This window comes from Eschrichtius robustus, chromosome 19 (assembly GCF_028021215.1).
Source record: "Eschrichtius robustus isolate mEscRob2 chromosome 19, mEscRob2.pri, whole genome shotgun sequence".
NCBI lineage: Eukaryota > Metazoa > Chordata > Mammalia > Artiodactyla > Eschrichtiidae > Eschrichtius > Eschrichtius robustus.
The window spans coordinates 63,328,686-63,352,945 of NC_090842.1; the positions used below are offsets into that span (position 1 = coordinate 63,328,686).

A 24,260-nucleotide genomic window follows, 5' to 3' on the forward strand; every position below is an offset into this window, starting at 1 on the left:
CAGGAACCATTAAACCAGAAACCCTGAGGTCATATTCAACACTCTCTTCCCTTTGACCCTCACAGCCAAGTTTTACTAAATAATCTAAGCACACTTTCCTTTGTTTTAGTCAGTCTTTCCTAAGAGAGGCTTAGCCTCTCTTTTATATCCTCAAGCACTTTATCACAGTGTGGTCTCCTTTAGGTAATTTCTTCAGATCTGTCTTCCAGTTCACTGTTCTCCTTCAGCTGTGTCTAGTCTGCAGTTTAAACCATCCGATGAGTTTCTGATTGCTATGATGATATTTATTTTTATCATCAAAGATTTTATTTGGTTCTTTTAAAACCTGCCTAATCAATTCTAACTAGCTTTTGTTCCTTCACTGTACCTTCAGTTACTTCTTTTATTTCCGTAAACATAATAAATGTGCTTTGTACATATTCTCATCTGTTAATTCCAAGGTCTCTGGTCATTGCAGGTCTGATTCTCTAGTTTGTGTTTCTCCCGGCAGTGGCTTGTTTCCTGGTATCTTTGTTAACTGGTTGGGAACTGATGGGCCTGTTGGAAGTCTAAGTTCTGTCTTTAAAGGATGTTCCACTAGAAAAGATTTGCCTCTGCTGGGGCGGCGGGCGCCCACATCTCATCACTTTATACTAACTTTTCTGCTTGGATTATTGGGGGGCCACACAGATCAGTATGAATTCTGGCCCCAAACTGGTAAGGATGCGAGTTCTTGGTTAGGAATTCTCAGAGAGGACATTTTTCACTCACAATCAAGGCTGAGACAGACAAATGTCTCCACATATTTTCTCTGTGGAGCAATTTTTTTTTACCACTGAAAAGTCCCAGATTTTAGAGGAGGTTTCCAGTCTCACCCCTGTGCTGCTCAGGCCCTGTGCTTTGTCTCCTGTACCCCATTAAGACCCAGGCTCAAGGCCACCAATGACCAGCACACAGCCCAGGACCAGTACCACCTATAGCATTTGCTCAGCCCTGTGGGTCTGTGTTTTCTTTCTTTTTAATTAATTAATTATTTTTTGGCCTGCATTGGGTCTTAGTTGTGGTAAGCAGGATCTTTCGTTGCAGCACGCAGCCTCTTTGTTGCAGCGCGTGGGCTTCTCTCTAGCTGTGGCGCGTGGGCTCCAGAGCAAGCGGGCTCTCTAGTTGTGGCGTAAGGGCTCCAGAGCACATGGGCTCTGTAGTTGGGGCGCGTGGGCTTAGTTGCCCCGTGGCATGTGGGATCTTAGTTCCCTGACCAGGGATCGAACCAGCATCCCCTGCATTGCAAGACGGATTGTTAACCACTAGACCACCAGGGGAGTGCCTGTGTTTTCTTATTGTTGCTCACTTCCATGTAACTACCTTACTTTCCTACCATTCAGCCCTATGAATATAAAGATATTCTTTATATTTTATCCAGCATTTTGTGGTGTGCTGAGCCATAAGGGACTTTTCCTTATCATCTAGTCTGCCGTATTACTAAAACCAGAAGTCTTCTTTCAGTTGACACTACCTCAGCCAGCATACTTGGTCTCTGGACTCCTGGAATGGCCTCCTAACTGGTTTCCATGCCTCCAATCTACTTTCCGCACGTAGCATTCAGAGAGGTCTCTTCAAAATGCAAATCATACTGTGTCTCCCATTTGGCGGAAATTCTTCCACGGCTCCTCACCACATCAGTGATTACTAAACTCCTTACCCGTGGTCTACAAGGCCCCATGTGTCTGCCCCCAGTACAGCTGTCCTTCTTTACTTCTCCAACAGGTATGGCTCTTTCCCATACCATGCCTCGATGCCTGGAATTCCTGTTCCAACCCCCTCACCTTGCCCCCAGTCTTCACTTGGCTAACTCTTGTCATCCCTAGATCTCGGCTCAAACATTACCCACCTAGGGAGGCCTTCCCTGACCCTCCCAGAAACACATCTCCCTTATGTGTGTTCTGTGGTCCATCCATTGCCCTTCTGTTATCATGCACTCAACTAGCAATTGTTTATTCAATGTCTGTTTGCCTTACCAGCCACCAAAATCTCTTGAGAGACCAGAAACCAGGTCCATCTCACCTGTTACTACATCCCTGGAGACAAACACAGCACCTAAGTACACAATAGGCAGTCCAGGTATGTTTGTTGCCTGATGACTGGGTGAATGAACAATGAATGAGGCCCAAGGCTGGCATTAGGGAAGGCTGGGGTTAAGGACTCAGGCTCTGATGGATGGACCTAGAGATTATCATACTAAATAAAGTTAAGTCAGACAGAGAAAAACAAGTATCATATGATATCAGACATGTGGAATCTAAAAAAAAATGATACAGGACTTCCCTGGTGGCGCAGCGGTTAAGAATCCACCTGCCAATGCAGGGGACACGGGTTTGAGCCCTGGTCCGGGAAGATCCCACATGCCACAGAGCAACTAAGCCTGTGTGCCACAACTACTGAGCCTGCGCTCTAGAGCCCGCGAGCCACAACTACTGAGCCGTGTGCCACAACTACTGAAGCCTGTGCGCCTAGAGCCCGAGCTCCACAAGACAAGCCAATGAGAAGCCCGCACACCACAGGAAGAGTAGCCCCCGCTCGCCGCAACTAGAGAAAGCCCGCGCGCAGCAACGAAGACCCAACGCGGCCAAAAATAAATAAATAAATTTATATAAAAAAATGATACAAATGAACTTATTTACAAAACAGAAACAGACTCACAGTCTTCAAAAACAAACTTATGGTTACCAAAGGGGAAATGTGTGGGGGAGGGATAAATTAGGAGTTTGGGATTAACATACACACACTACTGTATATAAAATAGATAATCAACAAGGACCTACTGTACAGCACAGGGAACGCTATTCAATATTCTGTAATAACCTATATGGGAAAAGAATCTTGAAAAGAATGGATATATATATGTATAACTGAATTAGTTTGCTGTACACCTGAAACTAACACAACATTGTAAATCAACTATACTCCAACATGAAATGAAAATGAGAACCAAAACCATACACTAAGGATGAGGAGAAAGACAGGAGGAGCCTGGGCCCCTTATGGCATCATGGGGAGCCTGGGTCCCTTATGGCATCATGGGGACACCATCCCTACACTGAACTGTCCCCTCCAGACTTTTTGTTAGAAAGAAAAACAAACCCATTCATTTGTTTAAACTCTTTAAGTAGTGTTTTCTGTTACTTGCAGCCAAACACAATCCCAAATGATAAAACGAATGTTGCTGAACTTTCTGCCACGTATGCCAACTTCCTTCTGTGGCCTTCAGATAAGCAAATCCACTTCGATTTACCAATGTAGGATCTGTGCTTGGGCTTTCCATTGGCCGGGACCTACTGCTGATATTTCATTCATTCAGTCAACCAATCAATAAGATTTCTCAGCACCCAACTCTGTGTCAGGCACAGTCCTGGATGCTGTGCAAACAACAGGTTACAAACCACAATCAACAGAGCTTACAAACCACGATAAACTCCTATCCTTACAGAGCATTGACTTTTAAAGGGAGAGCTGATGAGATCTGCTGGAGGGCTGCAGTCATGGGGTGGGAGAGAAAGAGGACTTGAGGATGGCTCCATGGTCTGAGAAACTGAATAAGCTGAACTGCTGTTACCTCGATGGGATAGTCTATGGAAGGGGCAGGTGGGGGGGTGGCAGTCATATCAGGAGCTTAGTTCTGGGCATGTGGAGACACTTAAGGGACATCAAATAGATGTCAAGCAGGCAGTCTGATATATATGAATGTAGATTTCAGGGGAGGAGTCCAAGCTGGAGACAGAAATGCATGAGTTGTCAACTTCAGAGCCAGGAGCCCGATAAAACGCCAAGAAACTCTGTATAGGGAGAGCCTGAGCTCTGGGCTTCTCCGGTATCCACGCAGGGTCAGGCAGACTGCAAAGGTGTCTGTCCTTTCTTCCCAAACGCACACACATCACCCCTCCTAAAGGGAGAAGCATAAAGCCCTGGTTCTTACCTTGGGAGGATGACACAGACGGCTTGACAAAGGTCTGGGACCCCTCATGCTCCTCTGTAGGCAAAGGTTTTCCGCAGTAGGGGCAGAATTTGAAAGTTGCTTCAACACCTTTGCCACAGTCTGGACAGAAGATCATGCTAGAAAACAGAAGTGGGGTGGGGGGACAGGAAGCTGAAAGAAAAACTTAATCCACTGCCGATGAGTAGTCACCTGAGTTCCCCACGATGATGAGATTACAGAAAGAAGAAAAGTTAGCATACCTGGAATACCGTCTCTCAGAAAGTGGTCACTTCTTTTTTTTTTTCTTTTTTGGCTGCACCACACGGCATGTGGGATCTTAGTTCCCTGGCCAGGGATCGAACCCGTGCCCCATGCAGTGGAAGTGCAGCATCCTAACCACTGGACCGCCAGGGAAGTCCCAGAAAGTGGCCACTTGTAAAATGAGTTCTCAGGGACTTTCTGGCGGTCCAGAGGTTAAGACTCTGCACTTCCACTGCAGAGGGCGCGGGTCTGATCCCTGGTCAGGGAACTAAGATCCCGCATGCCGCATGGCGTGGCCAAGGGGAAAAAAATAAAATAAAATGAGTCCTCGGCCCGTGTCCAGCCTCTAGCCACCTGTCTCTCCCTAATGGCCCAGGGAAGGTACAAAGCAGAACAAATGCAGAATGAAACTGCAGAGCTCACAAAAGATATGAGAATGCCTTGAGGTCAATAAAAGTTCTGCAGAACTGCTCCAATCACGGAAGCACTGACGGTCTTCAACTGTAATTGTGATGCTCATTTCTTGAACCACATTATGGGGAAGGTAGAGACCGTTAGTGCTCACCAGATATCCACATCCTCCCCTTCACTTCCCAGGATCCTTTGCAGTGAGATCGGGGCCACTAGTTTTGGCTACTTCTGGCCAATAGGGTGTGAATGGGAGTCACTTCCCGGCTGAGGCAGTTAAGAGCCTGAGTACCTCCTCTGTCCACCCGTCCTCTGCAGGGATGGCCCAGATGGTCCATACTCCAGATGGCATAGGTACAAGATGAAGCAGGGCTGCCTGGTCCACGTCGCAATCTCATGATGGGCAAATAAACTTAACGTTGTATTAAGCCACTAAGATTTCAGGGTTTACTTGTTACTGCAGCACATCCTACCCTATCCTGACTAACTTAGAGGGATAACGGGTGTTCACTACATTATCCTCTAAGCCTTGTGTATTTCTGGAATACTTCCTAATACTTTAAAAAATCAAAGGCAAAATCACACATAGACCTACAACAAATGAGGATACAGCAGGTGTATTCATTTGCTTGGGCAGCCACAACTCAATACCACAGACTAGGTGGCTTAAACAACAGGAATCTATTTTCTCACAATTTTGGAGGCTAGAAGTCCGAGATCGAGGTATCAGCAAGTTTGGCTTCTTCTGACGCCTCTCTCCTTGACTTGCAGATGGCTGCCTTCTCACTGTGTCCTCACACGGTTGTCCCTCTGTCTGTGTTCTAATCCCCTCTTCTTATTGGATTAGGGCCCATCGTAGTCTGTTTGAGTGGCTATAATAAAATATCACAGACTACTGGGTGGCTTACAATCAACAGAAATTTATTTCTCACAGTTCTGGAGACCGGGATGTCCAAGATCAAGGTGCCACTGTGGCTGGGTTCTGGTAAAGGCCCTCTTCTGGGCTACAGACTGACAACTTCACCCTGTGTCCCCACATGGAGGAAGGGGCTGGGGAGCTCTCTGGGTCTCTTTTATAAGGGCATTAATCCCATTCATGAGAGCTCCACCCTTACGACCTACCCACTTCCCAAAGGCCCCACCTCCTAATACCATCACATTGGGCATTTCATTTCAACGTATGAATTTTGGGGGGGACACAAACGTTCAGACCACAGCAGGCCCACCCTAAAGACCTCGCTTTAATTACCTCTTCAAAGGCCCTATCTCCAAATACAGACGCATTCTGAGATACTCAGGGTTAGGGTTTCCTAAAAATATGAATTTTTGCAGGATACAACTTAGCCCTCAAGAGCAGGATGAAACTAGTTCATAAATGAAGCAGAGAAACTCAACAGGGATGACAGTGCAATAGGCATTTCCAATGAATATATTTTAAATAGCGAAAGAAAAAAGCAAAATTATTTTATTTGTTTTTTATTCTAAGATTCAGTGTACAGTCCCAGTTATAAGCTGGGATATCAAAATCGAAGTCAAAATAAACTTGTGCTCGTGACTTCATTTTGCCTTGCAAGACAAAGTTCTTTTCTTTTTACTTTCATTTATTTATCTTTGACAGTTAACAACTGTCTATATTTAAAGTGTACAACTTGTCTATATATGTGTGTGTATATATATATAAATAATTCTAATTTGCCATATATGTATATATGACAAATTAAAATTATAACGGAGTGATCACAGTTCAGACATACAAAAATGGAACTGGGCAGCCATTGAGGATCTGGTCTCAGGACTTCCCTGCAACACTGAGAACTTGAACTTTCTGTGAACTAGACCTAACCCAAGGACACCCACCATTTTTAAAACAACATCTGCTACCTGGAACCTTGTGTCTCAGGGTTGTTCCCCCTTGTAAAGATGCAACCATTCTGACCCCAACCAATCCTTGCTTAACAAACACCCTACTTCTTGCCAGCTTGATTTTTTTTTAACATCTTTATTGGAGTATAATTGCTTTACAATGGTGTGTTAGTTTCTGCTTTATAACAAAGTGAATCAGCTATACATATACATATATCCCCGTATCTCTTCCCTCTTGCGTCTCCCTCCCACCCTCCTTATCCCACCCCTCTAGGTGATCACAAAGCTGATATCCCTGTGCTATGCGGCTGCTTTCCACTACCTATCTATTTTACATTTGGTAGTGTATATATATATGTCCATGCCACTCTCTTCGTCCCAGCTTACCCTTCCCACTCCCTGTGTCCTCAATTTCATTCTCTACGTCTGCATCTTTATTCCTGTCCTGCCCCTTCAGAACCTTTTTTTTTTTTTTTTAGATTCCATACATACGCGTTAGCGGACGGTATTTATTTTTCTCTTTCTGACTTACTTCACTCTGTATGACAGACTCTAGGTCCATCCACCTCACTACAAATAACTCAATTTTGTTTCTTTTTATGGCCGAGTAATGTTCCATTGCATATACGTGCCACATCTTCTTTATCCATTCAACTGTTGATGGACACTTAGGTTGCTTCCATATCCTGGCTATTGTAAATAGTGCTGCAATGAACATTGTGGTACATGACTCTTTTTGAATTATGGTTTTCTCAGGGTATATGCCCAGTAGCGGGATTGCTGGGTCGTATGGTAGTTCTGTTTTTAGTTTTTTAAGGAACCTCCATGCTGTTCTCCATAGTGGCTGTATCATCTAATTATAATTCTTGATAAACAACTAATGTAGCTAATTGTGGCTTTGCAGTTTTTGCCTTTGGAAGCTTCCTTCATTTGTAGTCCAGTGGAACACAATTCAAGTTGCTTCTTCTTCTTCTTTTTTTTTTAATTGTAATACATATATATGTATTTCTTTATTAGGATGCCCTCAAGTACTTCTTGAATCTGGGTCTCCTGGGCTGCAGTCCCAACAAACCCCAAATGAATGCCTCTTTATTTCAGTCAGTCTCCGTTTCTGAAAGTCTGGTTAACAGTATACATTATGAAACTATCACCACAATCAAACTAATTAACATATCCATCACCTCTTATAGTTCCAATTTGTGTGTGTGTGTGTGTGTGTGTGTGTGTGTGTGTGTGTGTGTGGTAAGGACACTTGAGATCTACTCTCTCAGCAAATTTCAAGCATACAATTAGTTATTATTTACTATAGCTGCCATGCTATACATTAGGTCTCCAGAATTTATTCATCTTATAATGGGAAGTTTATACCCTTTGATCAATATCTCTTTTCCCCCACAGCCTCTGGTAAGCACCGCTCCACTCACTGCTACTATGAGTTTGACACTTTTTTTTAGATTCCACATATATGTGAGATCATGCCATATTTATCTTTCTGTGTCTGGCTCAGTCTAATTAAAACCTTTTCCTTTAGTCACTGTAAAGACTGGTTTCTGTTGCGACTGCAAACAGTAGAGTCCTTAAAATTACAGGCTCTGGTCCCAGGCTGCCTGGATTTGAACTCCAGATGTGCTCCTTGCTGGGCATGTTACTTAACCTCTCTGTGCTTCAGTCTGCCCAATGGTAAAACGGGGCTTTTAACAATTCCTGTCTGACAGAGTGGCTGGTGGCCTAAATGCAATACATTTCTATCAATTGCTAAGAACAGGGGCCCGGCCCACAGAAAGCCTTTTATGTTAGTGGTTGTTATTACCCTATCATGCCCTGTATCCCACTTATCATCTTCCATTTGTTAATGTTTCTATTCCTCCCTTCTCTCTTTCCACATCCTAAGTTCTGAGCCTCTCAGGTCTCTCCATTTCCTCTTGGTGCTAACTCATGGAATTCCAGTGCTTGCCCTTGAAACACACAGGCCGTCCAAACAGCCCATGAAAGAAATCTCAACCAGAGGAGAAAAGGGTTCTCTTCCCCTTGGCCTGCAGAAGAGCACAAACCATGCTGTGGCATAAAACTGCCCTTCTGTTATTTTACACAAGTTGTGTAAGACATATGATTTCAAAACTGTCGCCAAGTGTTCTTTAGCCTCTAAGGTTGTAATCCTGATTGGTCGTGTGACTTAATCATTTGCTCTCCTGGTAATAACACTTAAACGGACATCTCTAGCTTTTCAAAGATATAAATACTGGTGAGCATCTTTTTAAGTTAGAAGAGTCACCATCACTTCTCCCTTCAGGCCATGACAAACCAGAAACCCTTGTGTGATGTTACAGCCACAAGATCAAAACTGTCTAGAGGACAGCTACCCTGGAGAGTTGCTCCAGATCTTGTATGCGTGAGAAACTGTTCTCTGGGTTAAGCTACTGAGATTTGGGGGTCATTGTTACTGCAGCATGGTCTAGCCTAGTCTGACTAATACACTTAAGACTGTGCTAGGTTACGTATGTAAATAAAAGTTTGAAAATTTGCGGCGGTTTCAGTGGAATTTCCCCAGGTGCCAAGTGCCGTTGGATAAAGACGGCCTCTAGGAATGGGCAAGTGCCTGGACCACTGCCAAGCCGCTGATAACCTTTCTCCTGGGAGTGAAGTCTGCGAGCAGTAACACACAGGAAATGGAGAAGGAGCAGGCCGTTGGTGGGGAATAGGACTTAAGGGGCGTATGCCCCAGGGGATGGTACCTTTATGGGGTCACGGTCTGGCCCTCAGACTCACTGGGCTGGAAACTCCATCTTAACTGTGTCCTGTAAGTGAAACGAGATGGAGAGGCTGACTCAGGTTTGCTGCACATGTAAGTAAAAGATAACGGTTGGGACTTCCCTGGTGGCGCAGTGGTTAAGAATCCGCCTGCCAACGCAGGGGACGTGGGTTCGAGCCCTGATCGGGGAAGATCCCACATGCCACGGAGCAACTAAGCCCATGTGCTGCAACTACTGAGACTGTGCTCTAGAGCCCACAAGCCACGACTACTGAGCCCACGTGCCACAACTACTGAAGCCCGCGCGCCTAGAGCCTCTGCTCCGCCACAAGAGAAGCCACCCAATGAGAAGCCCGCGCACCGCAAAGAAGAGTAGCCCCTGCTCGCCACAACTAGAGAAAGCCTGAGCGCAGCAACGAAGACCCAACGCAGGCAAATAAATAAATAAATATTTATTTTTTAAAAAGATAATGGTTAATGTTTATTGAGCATTGGCTATGTAGCCAACATGTCCTAAGTTTGTTCATTCATTCATTCGCTCAATAATTATTCACTGAACTCCTACTATGTGCCTGCTACTGGGGATACAGCAGCAAAGGAAACGAACAAGGCTCCTGACCCGACAAAGCTCATTCTAGTGGGGGAAGGCAAGTTTAATAATCAAATAAGCAAGCAACTGTTTAATACGTCACGTGGAAGTACAGCTATACTAAACTCTCAATAAATATGTATGGAAGAAAGAAGGGAGTCTCAGTGTTGAAGTCACCGGTCCAAGGTCATATGGCTAGCTCAGGACTCAAAGCCAAAGCTCCAACACTCAGGCCAGTCTTTATCATTCATTCACCCATTTTCTTTATTTACTCAACAAACATTTACTGAATATCTGCTATGTGTTAAATACTGTGCCCTTCCTGGAAGAGCTAAAGATTATACTCTAACTTAGGGCAGGAGGGCTAATCATCTAGGTGACGGGATTCGCCTCGACCCCGTCCTCCGCGGAAACCAGGGATGCAGTAGTACCAAGGCGGGGCGTCTGTCGAACTCCCCATTAGCTCCGCCCGTCTCCGTCGTAGCTACGCCTATCACCAAGAGCCCGAAGAAGCTGGGGACACTTGGAGCCGTCAGGTTATTTCGGAGACCACAAGCTTCTCTCATCCCGACCCCCGACCCCCGCTCCCAGGGGCTCCGCCTCCCACAAAAAGTCGCGCTGACGTCACAGGCACCACGACCGAACTCTGGCTAGAGTATCAGGAGACCTCCCCCTGCTCCGCTTCTCCTTCCCCTCACCTCTAGATTTGGTGAGCGTAGTGCGGAAGCACATACTTACAGCCAGACTCTCGGACCCTCCAGGGGAACTGGGACGCACCTTCTCAGTTGCCCTGCGAAAACTTCCGCTTGGGCGGAGGGCGCTGCGCGCGCATCCTCTCCCTCGCGGGAGGACTGCGCCGGCGCAGCCTACGCAGACCTCCGGACTGCCCGCGGGCTGTGCCTGCCTGAGAACTCCATTTCCCAGGCACCTTCGCGGCAGACCAGCCCTCTGACTCAGGGCTGGGGGAGGGATAATTCCCTCATCGCCCAACCCCATTCCACTTTCTGTGGAACGCTTCCTGGTTCTACTGCGCATATGCCAACGTGGAGCCAATCGTAAGGAGGGATGAACTAAATACCCAGATGCCACCTGATGCCGAGTCTCTTTCTACTCTTATTTCGCAGTGTGCTCAGCGGGGCCTCTAAGGACGAAGAAGCGGGTGGAGATGGGAAGACAAGATAAGGCGTCCGCATAGCTCTCTGGGAAACGGGGTCCTGGGGCTGGCGCGGAGGCTCCTGGGTGGGGAGTAGCTCTGAAGAGATTCTCCCGGCACCGGAAGTGGCTGCGGGGAGGCGCGTGTCAGAGGAGTTGGGTCTTCCGCTCCCACCCGTTTGGGGTCGAGTCTTTTAACCCGGCTGACCGCAGTCTCGAGGTGAGGAGACGCCGGGGCTGGGATCGCTGAAGACGAGAGGTGACGGAATGCTTTTGGGGCGACTTCGGCACTGGGCGAGTCGCCTTGGGCTGTGGGTATCTAGGTGGAGTCTTTAGGCCTTGTTCGGAGTTACGAGCCAGGATCTTGCTGAAGTGGTTTCCATCTCTCACCAGCAGCCCTGAGAGGATCGATTCTATTTTATTTTATTCTTGGGTGAGCAAACTGAGGCTGAAGGAGGGGGTGAGTTGCCTGAAGTCTTAGGCAGAGCTGGGTCGGATCTTGAGGGATGAATGAATGGGAGTTCCTTAGAAAGTCAAGATATTTACCATTTATTTGGGCGTTTTCTGTGTGCCAGGCGCCGCTCTGTCCTCGCATTTTCTCTTGTCAGCTCCGCAGCCACCAGGATCATCTCGGGAATCAGAATTTTTAAGAATTTAGAGAGTTAATAGGGTGCATGTTTCATAATTAGGCAACACCCCCAAGCGAGATCTGGGGCAATTCTTGGAAATCGAGTATTTCTGCCGGAAAAGGCATGAATATTCACACTGGAGGGGAATAAAGAGTATACATAGCCTGTGGCAATTCGGGTTCAGTTTGGCTGCCAATTTTTGAATAAAGTTCTGGTTTTCAGAGCCTTACGTTTTCAGAATTGTAGACAAGAGATTGTGGATGAGTTGTATCTGCCCCATTTTGTACATGTAGAAACAGGCACAGAAAGGGTGAATGATCTGGCCATGGTCCCACACCAGGAAGAGGCAAGACTCCCTGACTCAGGGCCTAAGGCTTTCCAGTCCCATTTGTCTCAAGTTATTATGACAGGCTGGGTGACCTTGAGCTTTGCATCAGGGCTCCAGTTTCTTCCCTCCCAGGGCTGAGAGTGTATGAGATGTGGACAGAACGGGATCTGGAAACTGTACGTAGAGTTCTCAAACTCAGATGTATATGAGCGTCAGGCAGATAAGGAAAAGGAGAGAAGAGGTCTGGGTGAGGGCCGTGGGGCATCTGGGAGGGCTCACCCCATCTAAAGCGGGGTGCGGGGGTAGCTCTAAACAGCCTCCAACAAACTAGCTTCGTGGGAATGCAGACCCCATGTGGCCAAATCCTAGGATTTTTCAGAAGCTGGAAATCAAATTTTTAGGTGAAATCTCCCAGCTTTTAAGTTTGGGATTACTTAAAAGAATTTTCTGTCAAAACACTCAATGCCAACTCAGGCCAGATAAAACATCTGTGGATTGGACATGGGGAACAGATTTGTGGTTGTTAAGGGGGAGGGGGGCTGGGGGAGGGACACATTGGGAGTTTGGGATTAGCAGATGCGAACTATTATATATAGACTGGATAAACAACAAGGTCCTACTATGTAGCACAGGGAACTACATTCAATATCCTGTAGTAAACCATAATAGAAAAGAATATGAAAAAGAATATATATATATACACACATATACTGTATGTACATATATATAAATAACTGAATCACTTTGCTGTGTACCAGAAACTAACACAACATTGTAAATCAACTTTACTTCAATAAAATAAAATTTTAAAAATCTGTGGATCAAATTATACTAAAAAGTCACGGCTTAACCTCTGTCGTGAGGGAAATCCTCGTTGGGTAAAATGTTAGCACTTATTATAGGTCTACCACATTCCCTTATCTGCAGTCACAAAATCTAGAATGCTCTGAAAACCAAACATTTTCTTCCATGGATTTGGTGCCCACAACTGACTAGAACTGCTGTGATCTATTACTTTTAATTATCCTACCTAGAGTGAATATTGATACCTCTGTTCTAGAAATATCAAAGTATTCAATTATGAAATGCTCCCGCCAGTGCCCTCCCCCCGCCCCACTGCATTGGGATTCTAATGAAATACACCATATATGTGGTGGATCACCTTTTTTTTTTTTAAAGAGTTTTTATTTTTGATGTGGACCATTTTTTAAAGTTTTTATTGAATTTGTTACCATATTGCTTCCGTTTTATGTTTTGGTTTTTTGGCCATGAGGCATGTGGGATCTTAGCTCCCCAACCAGGGATCGAACCCACAACCCCTGCATTGGAAGGCGAAGTCTTAACCATTGGACTGCCAGGGAAGTCCCTGGATCATCTTTTTAAAATCTGAAAATTTCTGAATTCAAAGCATACCTGGCCCCAGAGACTTAAGAATTGTGGACCTGTGTCATTGCTGATTCATGATATGGAATGCTTTCGACACCCCATAGATATATGCTACTTAGGAAATACACAGTGGCCGCACCAGTGGTACAGTGTTTTGCATACTATGGGTCATGAAAATAACTCGGGGGGCAGTGACCATAATTTTTTGTAATGAAGTAAAATAAAAGCAACCAGAATGGTAAACATCCCAGGCCATCCTACTTTGTAAGATGAAGTATTGTTTCATGAAGCTTTTGTTCAGTTATGTATGCAAATGAGTAGTCATGGTATATATTGTCTGTGTTACTGTGGGTCATGGTTTAAAAAAAAAGGTTGAAGAAACATCAACAGTCTTGGAGGCTCACCTGGACTCAAGTCTTAGAGATGATAATCAGAAATATCAGAAGCATCGTCCCAGGGGTTCAGTTAGAGACACATGTGTTCTGTCAACAAATATTTCAAAAATCCCTACTGTGTGCCAGGCACTGTGCACACAGTGGGGAGCAAGACAGAAGGTTCCGCCACGGTGATAGATCTGAATCTCCACCTCTCCCAAGTGGGTATTTACTGGCTGTATTTACTGACTGTGAGTGCTAAGAAGGGTTGTGAAGTGGCCTTGCAGGCTCTGAAGCACAGGAGAAACGTGGGGCTGGGGTGGTTTCAATAAATACAATTGTTGTGATTCCTGCAGGGAGACTTATGTTCTGACTCCTCCTCCTGCTTCTGGACGTTTTGGGGGCTCCTCCAGCATGGCCAGAGTCAGCCCTAGGAGGAAAGGACACTTTCTCCCAGGACGGGGAGCTTAAAGGAGGACTGGGCTGCTGGGCCCCCACTGGCTATGGCTGAGGTGAGTCGAGGGTCCCTCCCTATCCTAACCCATCATCCCCAAAGGCTGCACAGCTGGCCTGCCTTGTTCTGGCTCACTGTCTTATCATGGTCCCCAACTCGATCTTTTTTTTAAAAAATCAATTAATTATTTATTTTTGGCTGCGTTGGATCTTCATTGCTGTGCGCAGGCTTTCTCAAGTTGCAGCGAGTGGAGGCTACTCTTCGATGCGGTGCGCAGGCTTCTCATTGTGGTGGCTTCTCTTTGTTGCGGAGCACGGGCTCTAGGTGCGCAGGCTTCAGTAGTTGTGGCTCAAGGGCTCTAGAGCGCAGACTCAGTAGTTGTGGTGCACGGGCTTAGTTGCTCCACGGCGTGTGGGATCTTCCTGGACCAGGGCTCGAACCCGTATCCCCTGCATTGGCAGGTGGATTCTTAACCACTGCACCACCAGGGAGGTCTCCCAACTCGATCTTCTTAAAGGAAAGCCCTCACACTGTCGCTCTGCTGCTCAGTATCCTTCCAGGAATCCTTGTTGCCTATAGGATAAAATCCAGGTTTCTGAGCCCATCCCTGCGTGACCTGGGTCCTGTCCCCCTCCACCCTGTCTTCTCCGTGTCCCCACACACGCCGTACTCCCTTCTTGGCCTGGTGGTAAAATGTTACTCTGTACTTTCCAGCTTCCCGCCTTTGGTCAGGCTCCTCCCTCTGCTAGAATATACCCCGCCCACCATCTCTGGCTGGTGAGTCTTCCACAGCCTTCAAGACCCAGCTCATTCCCCCCACCTTCCCTGGGCAGCGTCAGCTCCTCCCCGCTCTGGTCTCCCATATCACCCCTGCTGCCTCCGCTGTAGCACAAATCCACCCGGATGGGGTGTCCCTGACCATATCTGTCAGCCCCACCAGACTTGGCGCTCCACGGGGACAGGTACTGATTGGGACTCATCTCTGGGTCCCCAGGGACCATCACCGGTCTGGCACACAGGAAGCCTCAAGATATTTTTTGTTAGTTTGTTTGTTTGTATTTTAATATTTATTTGTTTGCGCTGGGTCTGAGTTGTGGCAGATGGGCTCCTTAGTTGCTGCTTGCCAGCTCCTTAGTTGTGGCATGCATGTGGGATCTAGTTCCCTGACCAGGGATGGAACCTGGGCCCCCTGCACTGGGAGTGCAGAGTCTTATCCACTGCGCCACCGGGGAAGTTCCTCCAGGTGTTTGTGGAATGAGTAAATGAAACAGAACACAGAACAGACTTGTGGTTGCCAAGTGGGAGGGGGTGGGGGAGGGAAGGGTTGGGAGTTTGGGATTAGCAGATGCAAACTATTATATATAGAATGGATAAACAACAAGGCCCTACAGGGAGCTATATTCAGTATCCTGTGATAAACTATAAGGGAAAAGAATGTGAAAAAGAATGTATATGTATAACTGAATCACTTTGCTGTACAGCAGAAATTAACACAACATTGTAAATCAACTATAATTAAAAAAAAATTTTTTTTAATTTAAAAAACCTAAAATCTTGGGCTTCCCTGGTGGCGCAGTGGTTAAGAATCCGCCTGCCAATGCAGGGGACACGGGTTCAAGCCCTGGTCTGGGAAGATCCCACGTGCTGCAGAGCAGCTAAGCCCACGCGCTGCGACTACTGAGCCTGCGCTCTAGAACCCGTGTCACAACTACTGAAGCCTGCGCACCTAGAGCCCGTGCTCCGCAACAAGAGAAGCCACTGCAATGAGAAGCCTCGCACCGTAACGAAGAGTAGCCCCTGCTCTCCGCAACTAGAGAAAGCCCACGTGGAGCAACGAAGACCCAAATAAAATAAATAAATAAATAAATAAATAAATAATAAATAATAAATAAATAAATAAAATAAATAAATTTAAAAAAAGAAAACTGAAAATCTTGAACAAACACTGAAAAAACCAAAAGCCAAGGTAGATGGATGTCAGGATCAGGGAGACCCACCTCTGTGACCTTGAGGGAACCTCACGTCTCCTCTTCAAGACTCCTTGTCCTTGCCTAGAAAATACGGGGATGCCCAGTCTCTTACATCTGAAGGTTCTCGCAAGACGACTTTTGCCAAAGGCCTGGCGCATGGGGGGCTGGGGGTGCTGAGTGAGCCGTTGGCCCCTCCCTGACCCCAGCCCTGCAGTCATCACTGACAGTGTGTTGCATTCCAGGAATTTGCGACCCTCAAGGACGTAGCCATGGACTTCACCTTGGAGGACTGGGAGCAGCTGGGGCTGGACCAGGGGGACCTGTTCTGGGACACGGCACTGGACAACTACCAGGACCTCTTCCTGCTGAGTGAGTGTCCACCCCAGCCCCAAGGGCCTGTCACTGCCGTGCTCGGTGATCACCCGTGGCTCTCTTGTCACCCATGGAATGAGCCCCTGCCTCCTGAGCGCCTCAGACCAGCGTACTCAGCTGGCCGATTCTGCAACATTGGCAATGCCTGGCGACCTTTTTGATTGTCACCAGTTGGCAGTGGTGGGTGTGCTCCTGGAATCCAGTAGGTGGAGCCCAGAGGAGCTGCCACATATCCCAGAATGCAGGGATTATCCGACCCCAAATGGCAGTAGTGCCCAGGTTGAGAAACCCTGATCCGGCCCCTGCCTTTCCTCTTCATCATGGTAGAGGAATTCCTCCAGCTGACACTTAGGAATCTTTGCATTTGCTCTCCTCTGTCCCCTCCCTGACTCAGGGCTTCCCCCTTTTTTTTTTTTCCCTTAAAAAAAAAAATTTTATTTATTTCTGGCTGCGTTGGGACGTTGTTGCTGTGTGCGGGCTTTCTCTAGTTGCGGCGAGTGGGGGCTACTCTTCGTTGCTGTGCACAGGCTTGTCATTGTGGTGACTTCTCTTGTGGAGCACGGGCTCTAGGTGCGTGGGCTTCAGTAGTTGTGGCACGTGGGCTCAGTAGTTGTGTCTCGCGGGCTCAGTAGTTGTGGCGTACAGGCTCAGTTGCTCCGTGGCATGTGGGATCTTCCCGGACCAGGTTCGATCCCTGGTCCGGGAGGAGCCGACATTGGGATCCCACTTTGGCAGGCAGATTCTTAACCACTGCACCACCATGGGGCTTCCCTTTTTTAAGACAAACTGCAACCCCAGGAGCACTCCCTGCTTTTCCCCTGCCTGGCTTGCCCACTGCTCCTTCATGTTCTGACCGCTCGTTTTGTGGTCTGTCTCCCTCTGCCAGGATGGGAGCTTCCTGCGGACAGGGACTCGTGCTGCTCCCTGGTGGAGCCCCCGTGTCCGGAACGGCCAGTACCCGCTATGGGGACTCACCGAATAGATGAGTGAGCAGCAAGAGCCGCTGTGTCAGGCGCTGGGTCTTGTGCTAGCCAAGCGCTTACAATGCTCTCCTCCCATCTTCCAGTCACCCTGCAAGGAAGTCTGACTCCCTGTTTTCTTGATCCTCCTGAAATCGAGGTTCAAAGAGGGGAAGTCACCTTCCCAGCTCTGTGGGAGTCCCCAGGAGCACCCCGACATTTGGTGATTGACTAGGAGGACTCTTGGGACTCAGCGCACGGTCCTACTCACGGCCATGACTTACCACGGAGAAGGGGTGCGAGCACAGCCAGCAAAAGGGGAAGGCTCGGGGGGCCAAGTACAGGGGGGCCGGCGCCAGCTTCCGGAGTCCTCGCCCCATGGAGTCACATGGGACATGCTTAATTCCCCCAGCGACCAGGTGCGCCAACACATATGAAGTGTGTACGAGGATGCTCATTAGAGACCCAGCACCCAGGTTCTTTACCGGGGGCTGGTCGCATAGGTACCCTGTGCCTGCCACGTACCCAAATCCTAGACTCCCCAAAGGGAAGCAGGCATTTGGGCACAGGGAGCCCCTCTTATTGGTTAGGGAAGGCTGGAACCCTCCACCCCCGAAAACCAGGTTCCCAGACACCAGCCAAGGGCCAGCCTTGCGAGCAGGCCTTTCCAATGAGAGCAGGCAGCCTGCGGTGCTAACCATTTTCCCTGGGCTGTGAACAGCAGTGTCACACAGGGAGGGAACGGCAGGGCTGAGACATTAGGTGGAGCCTTGCTGCTCCTCATCCGTGTCACCTCATCCTGATCAGCTCATTTCCCCTTCTCAAGTTCCTTGCTTCTTTCTTTTCCAAAAGCAGAAAAAATAATTTATTCCAAAAGATTTTTAGAAAGGAAAAAAAGGATTACACACTGAAAACTATCATTTCATATAATTTTATTGCATTGGGGCAGATTTTCTCCAAACTGCTCAATGTGCTACAGAAGCAGCTTGTGGGAGGTCAAATCTCAGTGTCTGCAATTTTTAAATTACAATCCATGGTAGAAATGTGTTTCCCTTGACTCCCTGGCACACGTTTGTGTGTGTATATATATGAGTGGTGTAATCGTTTGCTATGGCTGCTCTTGCAGATGCCACAAACGTGGCTGAAAACAGCACACACTGACTGATGGTTCTGGAGGTCAGAAGTTTTTTGTTTTTTGTGGTTGTCTTTAATTTATTTATTTTATTTATTTTATTTTTGGCTGAGTTGGGTCTTCATTGCTGAGCACGGGCTTTCTCTAGTTGCAGTGAGTGGGGCTACTCTTCGTTGTGGTGCGCGGGCTTCTCACTGCAGTGGCTTCTCGTTGCAGAGCACGGGCTCTAGGCGCGTGGGCTTCAGTAGTTGTGGCGCGCGGGCTCAGTAGTTGTGCCTTGCGGGCTCTAGAGCGCAGGCTCAGTAGCTGTGGCGCACGGGCTTAGTTGCTCCGTGGCATGTGGGATCTTCCCAGACCAGGGCTCGAACCTGTGTCCCCTGCATTGGCAGGCGGATTCTTAACCACTGCACCACCAGGGAAGCCCCATGGAGGTCAGAAGTTTGAAGTGGGTCTGCCTTGGCTGAAATCCAGGTGTGGGCATGGCTGGTTCCTTCTGGAGGCTGTAGGGGAGAATCTCTTTCCTTGCCCTCTTTCAGCTAAAAGATGAAGCCTACTTGCTGGGCTCATGGCCTCTCATCTTTGAAGTTAGCAGTGGCTTTCTCCCCACTGTAGCACATTTCCCCAGGGATTATAACTCTGTGCTCCCTTCCTTGAGGAAGTTTGCAGGGGGTAGAGTGTGGGATTGAGCTCTGGGACCCCAACACACTTCATCACGGGGCCTGGCCCATGGAGGCCTCTGGCCGTGTGTGGTCCATGGGTGAATGAACGAATCGCAGATGGCCGAGGAAGTGCCTCTCCCCGGCCACTCTGCTCATTCCTCAAGAGCTGTTACAGATCCTTTGTGTTCCCAGGCCCAGTTGTCACAGCTGTGATCACTCTGGATTGTGACTGTCCGGGTCCCTCTCCTCCACTGGACTGGGAACCCTGTAGGGCAGGCGTCCCTGGAGTCACCCAGTGCTGCATCTGGCCCTTGGGAGCCGTGCGCTGGATAAGGTGCTGAATAGTCAGGAGAGCCGGGAGGTTCCCACTCAGCGGCCAGATGGCCCTCCATGCTGCTGTCATCTGGTTGGTGACAGTGCTCTTCTCTCCCTTCAGATCCCCCCAGACCCAGCCTGACCTCCCATCCAGATGATGGGGAAGAGCTGGCAGCCCTGGCGAAAGGAAGCCCAGAGTCAACAGGACCTGGTGAGTGGGCAGAGAGGGCCCACCAGCACCCAGCGAGCGGGAGGGTGGAGGGATCGTGGGGCATGGCCCTTTGTGGGCCCTCCATCTTTGGGACCTCCATCCCACCCAGTTTGTCTACCCAGACAGCTTGATTCCCTGCTTCTGGGCTTCGCTCTGCCTCGCACTGGCTTTAGGTCCAGGACCCTCACCCTGCATGCCTTATCTCCGCCTGCCGCTGTGTTCAGCACGTGGTTGTCCTGGTGCCCTTCCTCTGTCCCCTCCACATCCTTCCAGACTCAGCAGCGGTCGGCCTTACATTCCCTGAGTTGGTCTCTCCACCTTCCTGCCTTGTGCCCCTTGAGCACTGTGGACCCCCTGTCTACCTGTTTCACCCCCCTTTCGTTCAGGCCCATCCTTCCTTCCTGGTCCACAGGGCCTAGCAGATGGCCCATCTGTTAGTAACTCAAGCCTGGGCCTAAATGCTGCCAAGAGCCTTAGGTCTGCCCTCTTCCAGGCCATGGTTTCTCCAGGGGATCCAGTCAAGCAGTGAGGATTCCCAGGTGTTACACTGGTCGAGACATCCCCAGGAGGAAAAAGCAGAGGCAGGGCCCTGCCTGGGGCACTGGAGGCTTTTCTCATTGTTAGGCTGTTAACATGAGGAGAAGGACCCCTGAACCAGAGGCCACGGAGTGGAGGCTGCACGGCTCAGTCTCAGCCTGCACCCCAGCCATCAGCCTGGAGCTCTATTCTCCGCTCACCTCTCGTGAGCTTGTGAACATGGACCTTCTGTAGCCTCCCGTTGAGCGCACAGGTGTTTTCACGTAGGCCCAGGCTCCTGCAACTGTGGATTTCTGTTTCTGCCACCTTAACATCCAGGCTGGTTCCAAGCATGTGTAACCACGTGCAAACCACCTTTGGATGTGGTTACAATGATAACCACGTGGTAACAATCGTATTGCATTGTTATCATTTATACCTCTTTTCCATTGAGTGCACTTCTCTAGGAAGTGGGCCTTAGCTGATGGGGGTGATGGTGGAGATATCCACTGAGAGCCTCCACTTCTCTGTGGAACCCTCGAGGTTGCCCAGCTTCCCTCTTAATCCTCCTGGAAATGGGCTCTGTTTCCTGTGATGCCAGTTCCAGCTGGATCACCACTCTGGCCCCGTCTCCTTCATCCCCTTGCCAGATAGGCCTGACTCAGGACCCATCACCTGTTCTCCCTTTTGTCTGCTCTCAGCGTACAGCTCCTGTCTTTAACCCCCAGGGCACAGGAGACATTTGCACTTGCCCTCTCTTTCAGACACCGCTGAGGGCAAGACCTCTCCTCTGCCACAGGACTTCTTGGAAGAAGGACTCTCCCAGGAGATTACCGAGATGTTTTCCAAGGATGGCCTCTGGAACTCCCATCTGGAAGAAGCCTGCATAGGCCAGAGCTGGTTAGATAGTTTGCTCGGAGATCCGGAAAGTCTTCTGAAGTCCAATATTGTTACCAATAAGGAAAGTCCCACAGAATGCAAGAGCCATGAACTCGAGAGCCACAAACTCAAGAGAGGCCTTGGTCCCAAGTCCCTCCTTTTCCCAGGAGCGGGTTCTGTGACTCTTGATCTTCCTGAAAGGAGCCTGACACCAGCTAAGTCTCAGGAAAGTGGGAATGACTTTGGGTGCTACTCAGACCAGAGCCAGCAGGATAACATCCAGGGAGGGGAGAAACCATATAAATGTAGTCAGTGTGAGAAGAGCTTCAGCCAGAGCTACCGTCTGATCCAACACTGGATTCTTCACACTAGGGAGGACCCCACTGTGCTTCAAGAGTATGAGAAAGATGTCAACCAGAGTTCTTGCCTTTTTGTGCAGTCAGTGACTCACACAGGCTCCAAGTCCTATGTGGGTAACAAGTGCGGGAAGACTTCTAGTCAGAATACACACCTCCTGTGGCATCAGAACATTCACAGTGAAGAAAAACCATGTAAGAGTCAAGACAGTGATGGTCCAGCCGGTCACGACTCACAGCCTGTTGAGCGTCACAAAACCCCCCCAGGTGGTAAATCCTACAAATGTAATGAATGTGGCGAGAGTTTCAGCCAAACCTCTCATCTCACCCGGCATCAGAAAACCCACACTCGGAAACGCTACGAATGTGCCAGATGCAAGGCGATCTTCAACTTTAACAAATACCTCCTCCAACATCAGAAAATTCATGCTGCAAAAACGACCGCTGTGTGTCAGGAGTGCGGGAAGGCCTTCAGGCGAAGCTCCTTGCTTGTCAAACACCAGTCTGTTCACACTGGAGAAAAACCTTATAAGTGCGATGAGTGTGGGAAACTCTTCAGCCATATCCTGACCCTAAAGACCCACCAGAGGGTTCACAGGGGCGAGAAGCCTTACAAATGCAACAAATGTGGGAAAGCCTTTTACCGGAACACTCACCTTAATGAACACCAGAGGGTTCACACGGGCTACAGGCCCCACAAGTGCCACAAATGCATCAAGAGTTTCACCCGGCCCTCCCACCTAAATCGACACCTGTCCATTCACGCCACAGAAAAGCCCTACAGCTGTGCCGAATGCAAGGAGACCTTCAGCCACAACGAACACCTTGTTCAGCACCAGAAAATCCATGCTGTGGAAACCCCCTACGAATGTCAGGAGTGTGGTGAGCGCTTTATTTGCCACTCGACCCTAACTTGCCACCAGAGCATTCACACCAGAGAAAAACAAGGACTTGACAAGAGCAGGAAGATCTTGAATGAGAACCCAGAGCAGAGAGAGCCTCCAAGGGTCAGCGAGAAGCGCTTTAAGTGTAACAAATGTGAGAAAACCTTCAGCTGCAGCAAATACCTGACTCAGCACGAGCGGATTCACGCCAGGGTGAAGCCCTTTGAGTGTAACCAGTGTGGGAAGGCCTTTGGCCAAAGTTCACAGCTCATCCGCCACCAGAGGATCCACTCTGGAGTGAGGCCGTATGAATGTGGGGACTGTGGAAAGGCCTTCGTTCGTAGTGCCTCCCTTGCCAAACATCAGTCCACCCATAAGAGTGAGCACCCCTTTCAATGTAACAAATGTGGAATGACCTTCAGCCAAAGTGCATGTCTCTCAGAACATCAGTTAATCCAAACTGCAGAGAAGCCCTTTAAACCTAACAAGTGTGACGAAGTCTTTGCCTACAGTAACCACCTTGTTCAGCATCAGGGAACTCAGGCAGGAAAGAAGCCCTTTGAGCAAAATGAATGTGGGAAAACATCGCAGCAGAGCTCGTGCCTTTCCAAGCATCAGAGAATTAATACAGGCGAGAAGCCCTATGAATGTGGTGACTGTGGGAAAACCTTCAACCTGGGCGCTCAACTCATCCGACACCAGAGAGTTCACACCGGAGAAAAGCCTTACGTTTGTCAGGAATGCGGGAAAGCCTTCAGCCAGAGCTCGTGCTTTTCTAAGCATCAGAGAGTTCACACAGGTGAGAAACCCTACAAATGTGGCGACTGTGGGAAAACCTTCAGCCTGGGTGCTGCACTCATCCGACACCGGAGGATTCATACTGGAGAAAAGCCTTATGTTTGTCAGGAATGTGGGAAAGCCTTCAGCCAGAGCTCGTGCCTTTCTAAGCATCAGAGAGTTCACAGTGGGGAGAAGCCTTATGTGTGTGCCGTATGTGGGAAAGCCTTCGCCCAGAAAGCAAATCTGATGCAGCATCAGAGAACTCACACTGGGGAGAAGCCTTATGCTTGTGATGTGTGTGGGAAAGCCTTTGGCCTTAGAGCCCATCTCAGTCAGCATCAGAGAATTCACACCAAGGAGAAACCACATCAGTGTCCACATTGTCAGAAAGCCTTGTGCTGCTGCTCAGGTCTCAGCCGACATCAGTGAGTTCACACTCCAAAGTAACAGGTAGCAATTCTGCCCATGGCTGCTGGGTGGCAGCGGATCCCAGACATCTGAGAATGTGTTCATCCGAGGCCTAAAGTTGAAACCGTCCCAGTGTAAGCCCCTCCCCCCCAAGAGTAATAAATCTCTTTATTAATAAAGATTGATTAGAAAATTTGCATGCATGAGTTTCATTAAAACAATGAAAACACAAACATTGAGAAGCTGTGGAGCTTTGGAATTCAGAGGTAGACTGGAGCCAGTCTGCTGAGTTAAATCCCAGCTCTGCCATCTGCCACCTAAGTGACCTAGGGAAAGTCATGAAACCTTTCAGGGCTTCAGTGTCCTCATCTGTAAGATGGGCAAAATAATAGCTACCTACTTCATAGGGCTGTTGTGAGGATAAAGAGATGTAAAGCACTTTAGAACTAAGTGCCCAGCACATAGTAAGTACTCACCAAGTGTGAGCTACAAACGTGCATCAGATATAACAAATATACTCTTTTACATTAAAAGGAAGAGAAAACTAAGCAACCCTCTATCTTTATTTCACTGCAGTTAACATTATTACTAATAATGTGCATGGCTTTTATTTTTAAAGTTTTCCACCAAAATATCCTTGGCTTCGTTGGATCCAAAAACCCAGTACTTTGCTCTTA

General features: G+C 48.3%; 2 protein-coding genes across 10 annotated transcripts in view; one reads left to right on the forward strand and one right to left on the reverse strand.

The window, feature by feature from the left end:
• The window catches only part of VRK3 (VRK serine/threonine kinase 3), a 41,865-nt gene extending 31,187 nt beyond the window's left edge, over positions 1 to 10,678 (reverse strand). The window contains exons 1-3 of one of the 5 annotated variants that reach the window (XM_068527694.1): positions 10,558 to 10,677; positions 9,214 to 9,276; positions 3,950 to 4,086 (exon numbers count right to left, since the gene is read on the reverse strand). In XM_068527694.1, coding sequence (XP_068383795.1) covers positions 3,950 to 4,085 — 136 coding nt within the window. In that variant the 5' untranslated portion in view covers position 4,086; positions 9,214 to 9,276; positions 10,558 to 10,677. Of the gene's footprint in view, positions 1 to 3,949; positions 4,087 to 9,213; positions 9,277 to 10,517 lie in introns of all 5 variants that reach the window. The other 4 variants (XM_068527695.1, XM_068527697.1, XM_068527698.1 and 1 more) reach the window with 4 other exon arrangements.
• Positions 10,679 to 10,884: 206 nt separating this feature from the next.
• On the forward strand, positions 10,885 to 23,776 carry ZNF473 (zinc finger protein 473). 5 transcript variants are annotated; one of them, XM_068528813.1, is made up of 5 exons: positions 10,885 to 11,230; positions 14,045 to 14,200; positions 16,355 to 16,481; positions 19,671 to 19,760; positions 21,041 to 23,776. In XM_068528813.1, the coding sequence occupies exons 2-5, from the start codon at positions 14,192 to 14,194 to the stop codon at positions 23,602 to 23,604; spliced, it is 2,790 nt and encodes a 929-aa protein (XP_068384914.1). In that variant the 5' UTR covers positions 10,885 to 11,230; positions 14,045 to 14,191; the 3' UTR covers positions 23,605 to 23,776. The 5 variants fall into 5 exon arrangements, with proteins under 5 accessions (XP_068384914.1, XP_068384913.1, XP_068384917.1 ...); XM_068528812.1 differs by having other exon boundaries at positions 10,885 to 11,191; XM_068528814.1 differs by lacking the exon at positions 10,885 to 11,230 and adding an exon at positions 11,244 to 11,404.
• Positions 23,777 to 24,260: the final 484 nt, after the last annotated feature.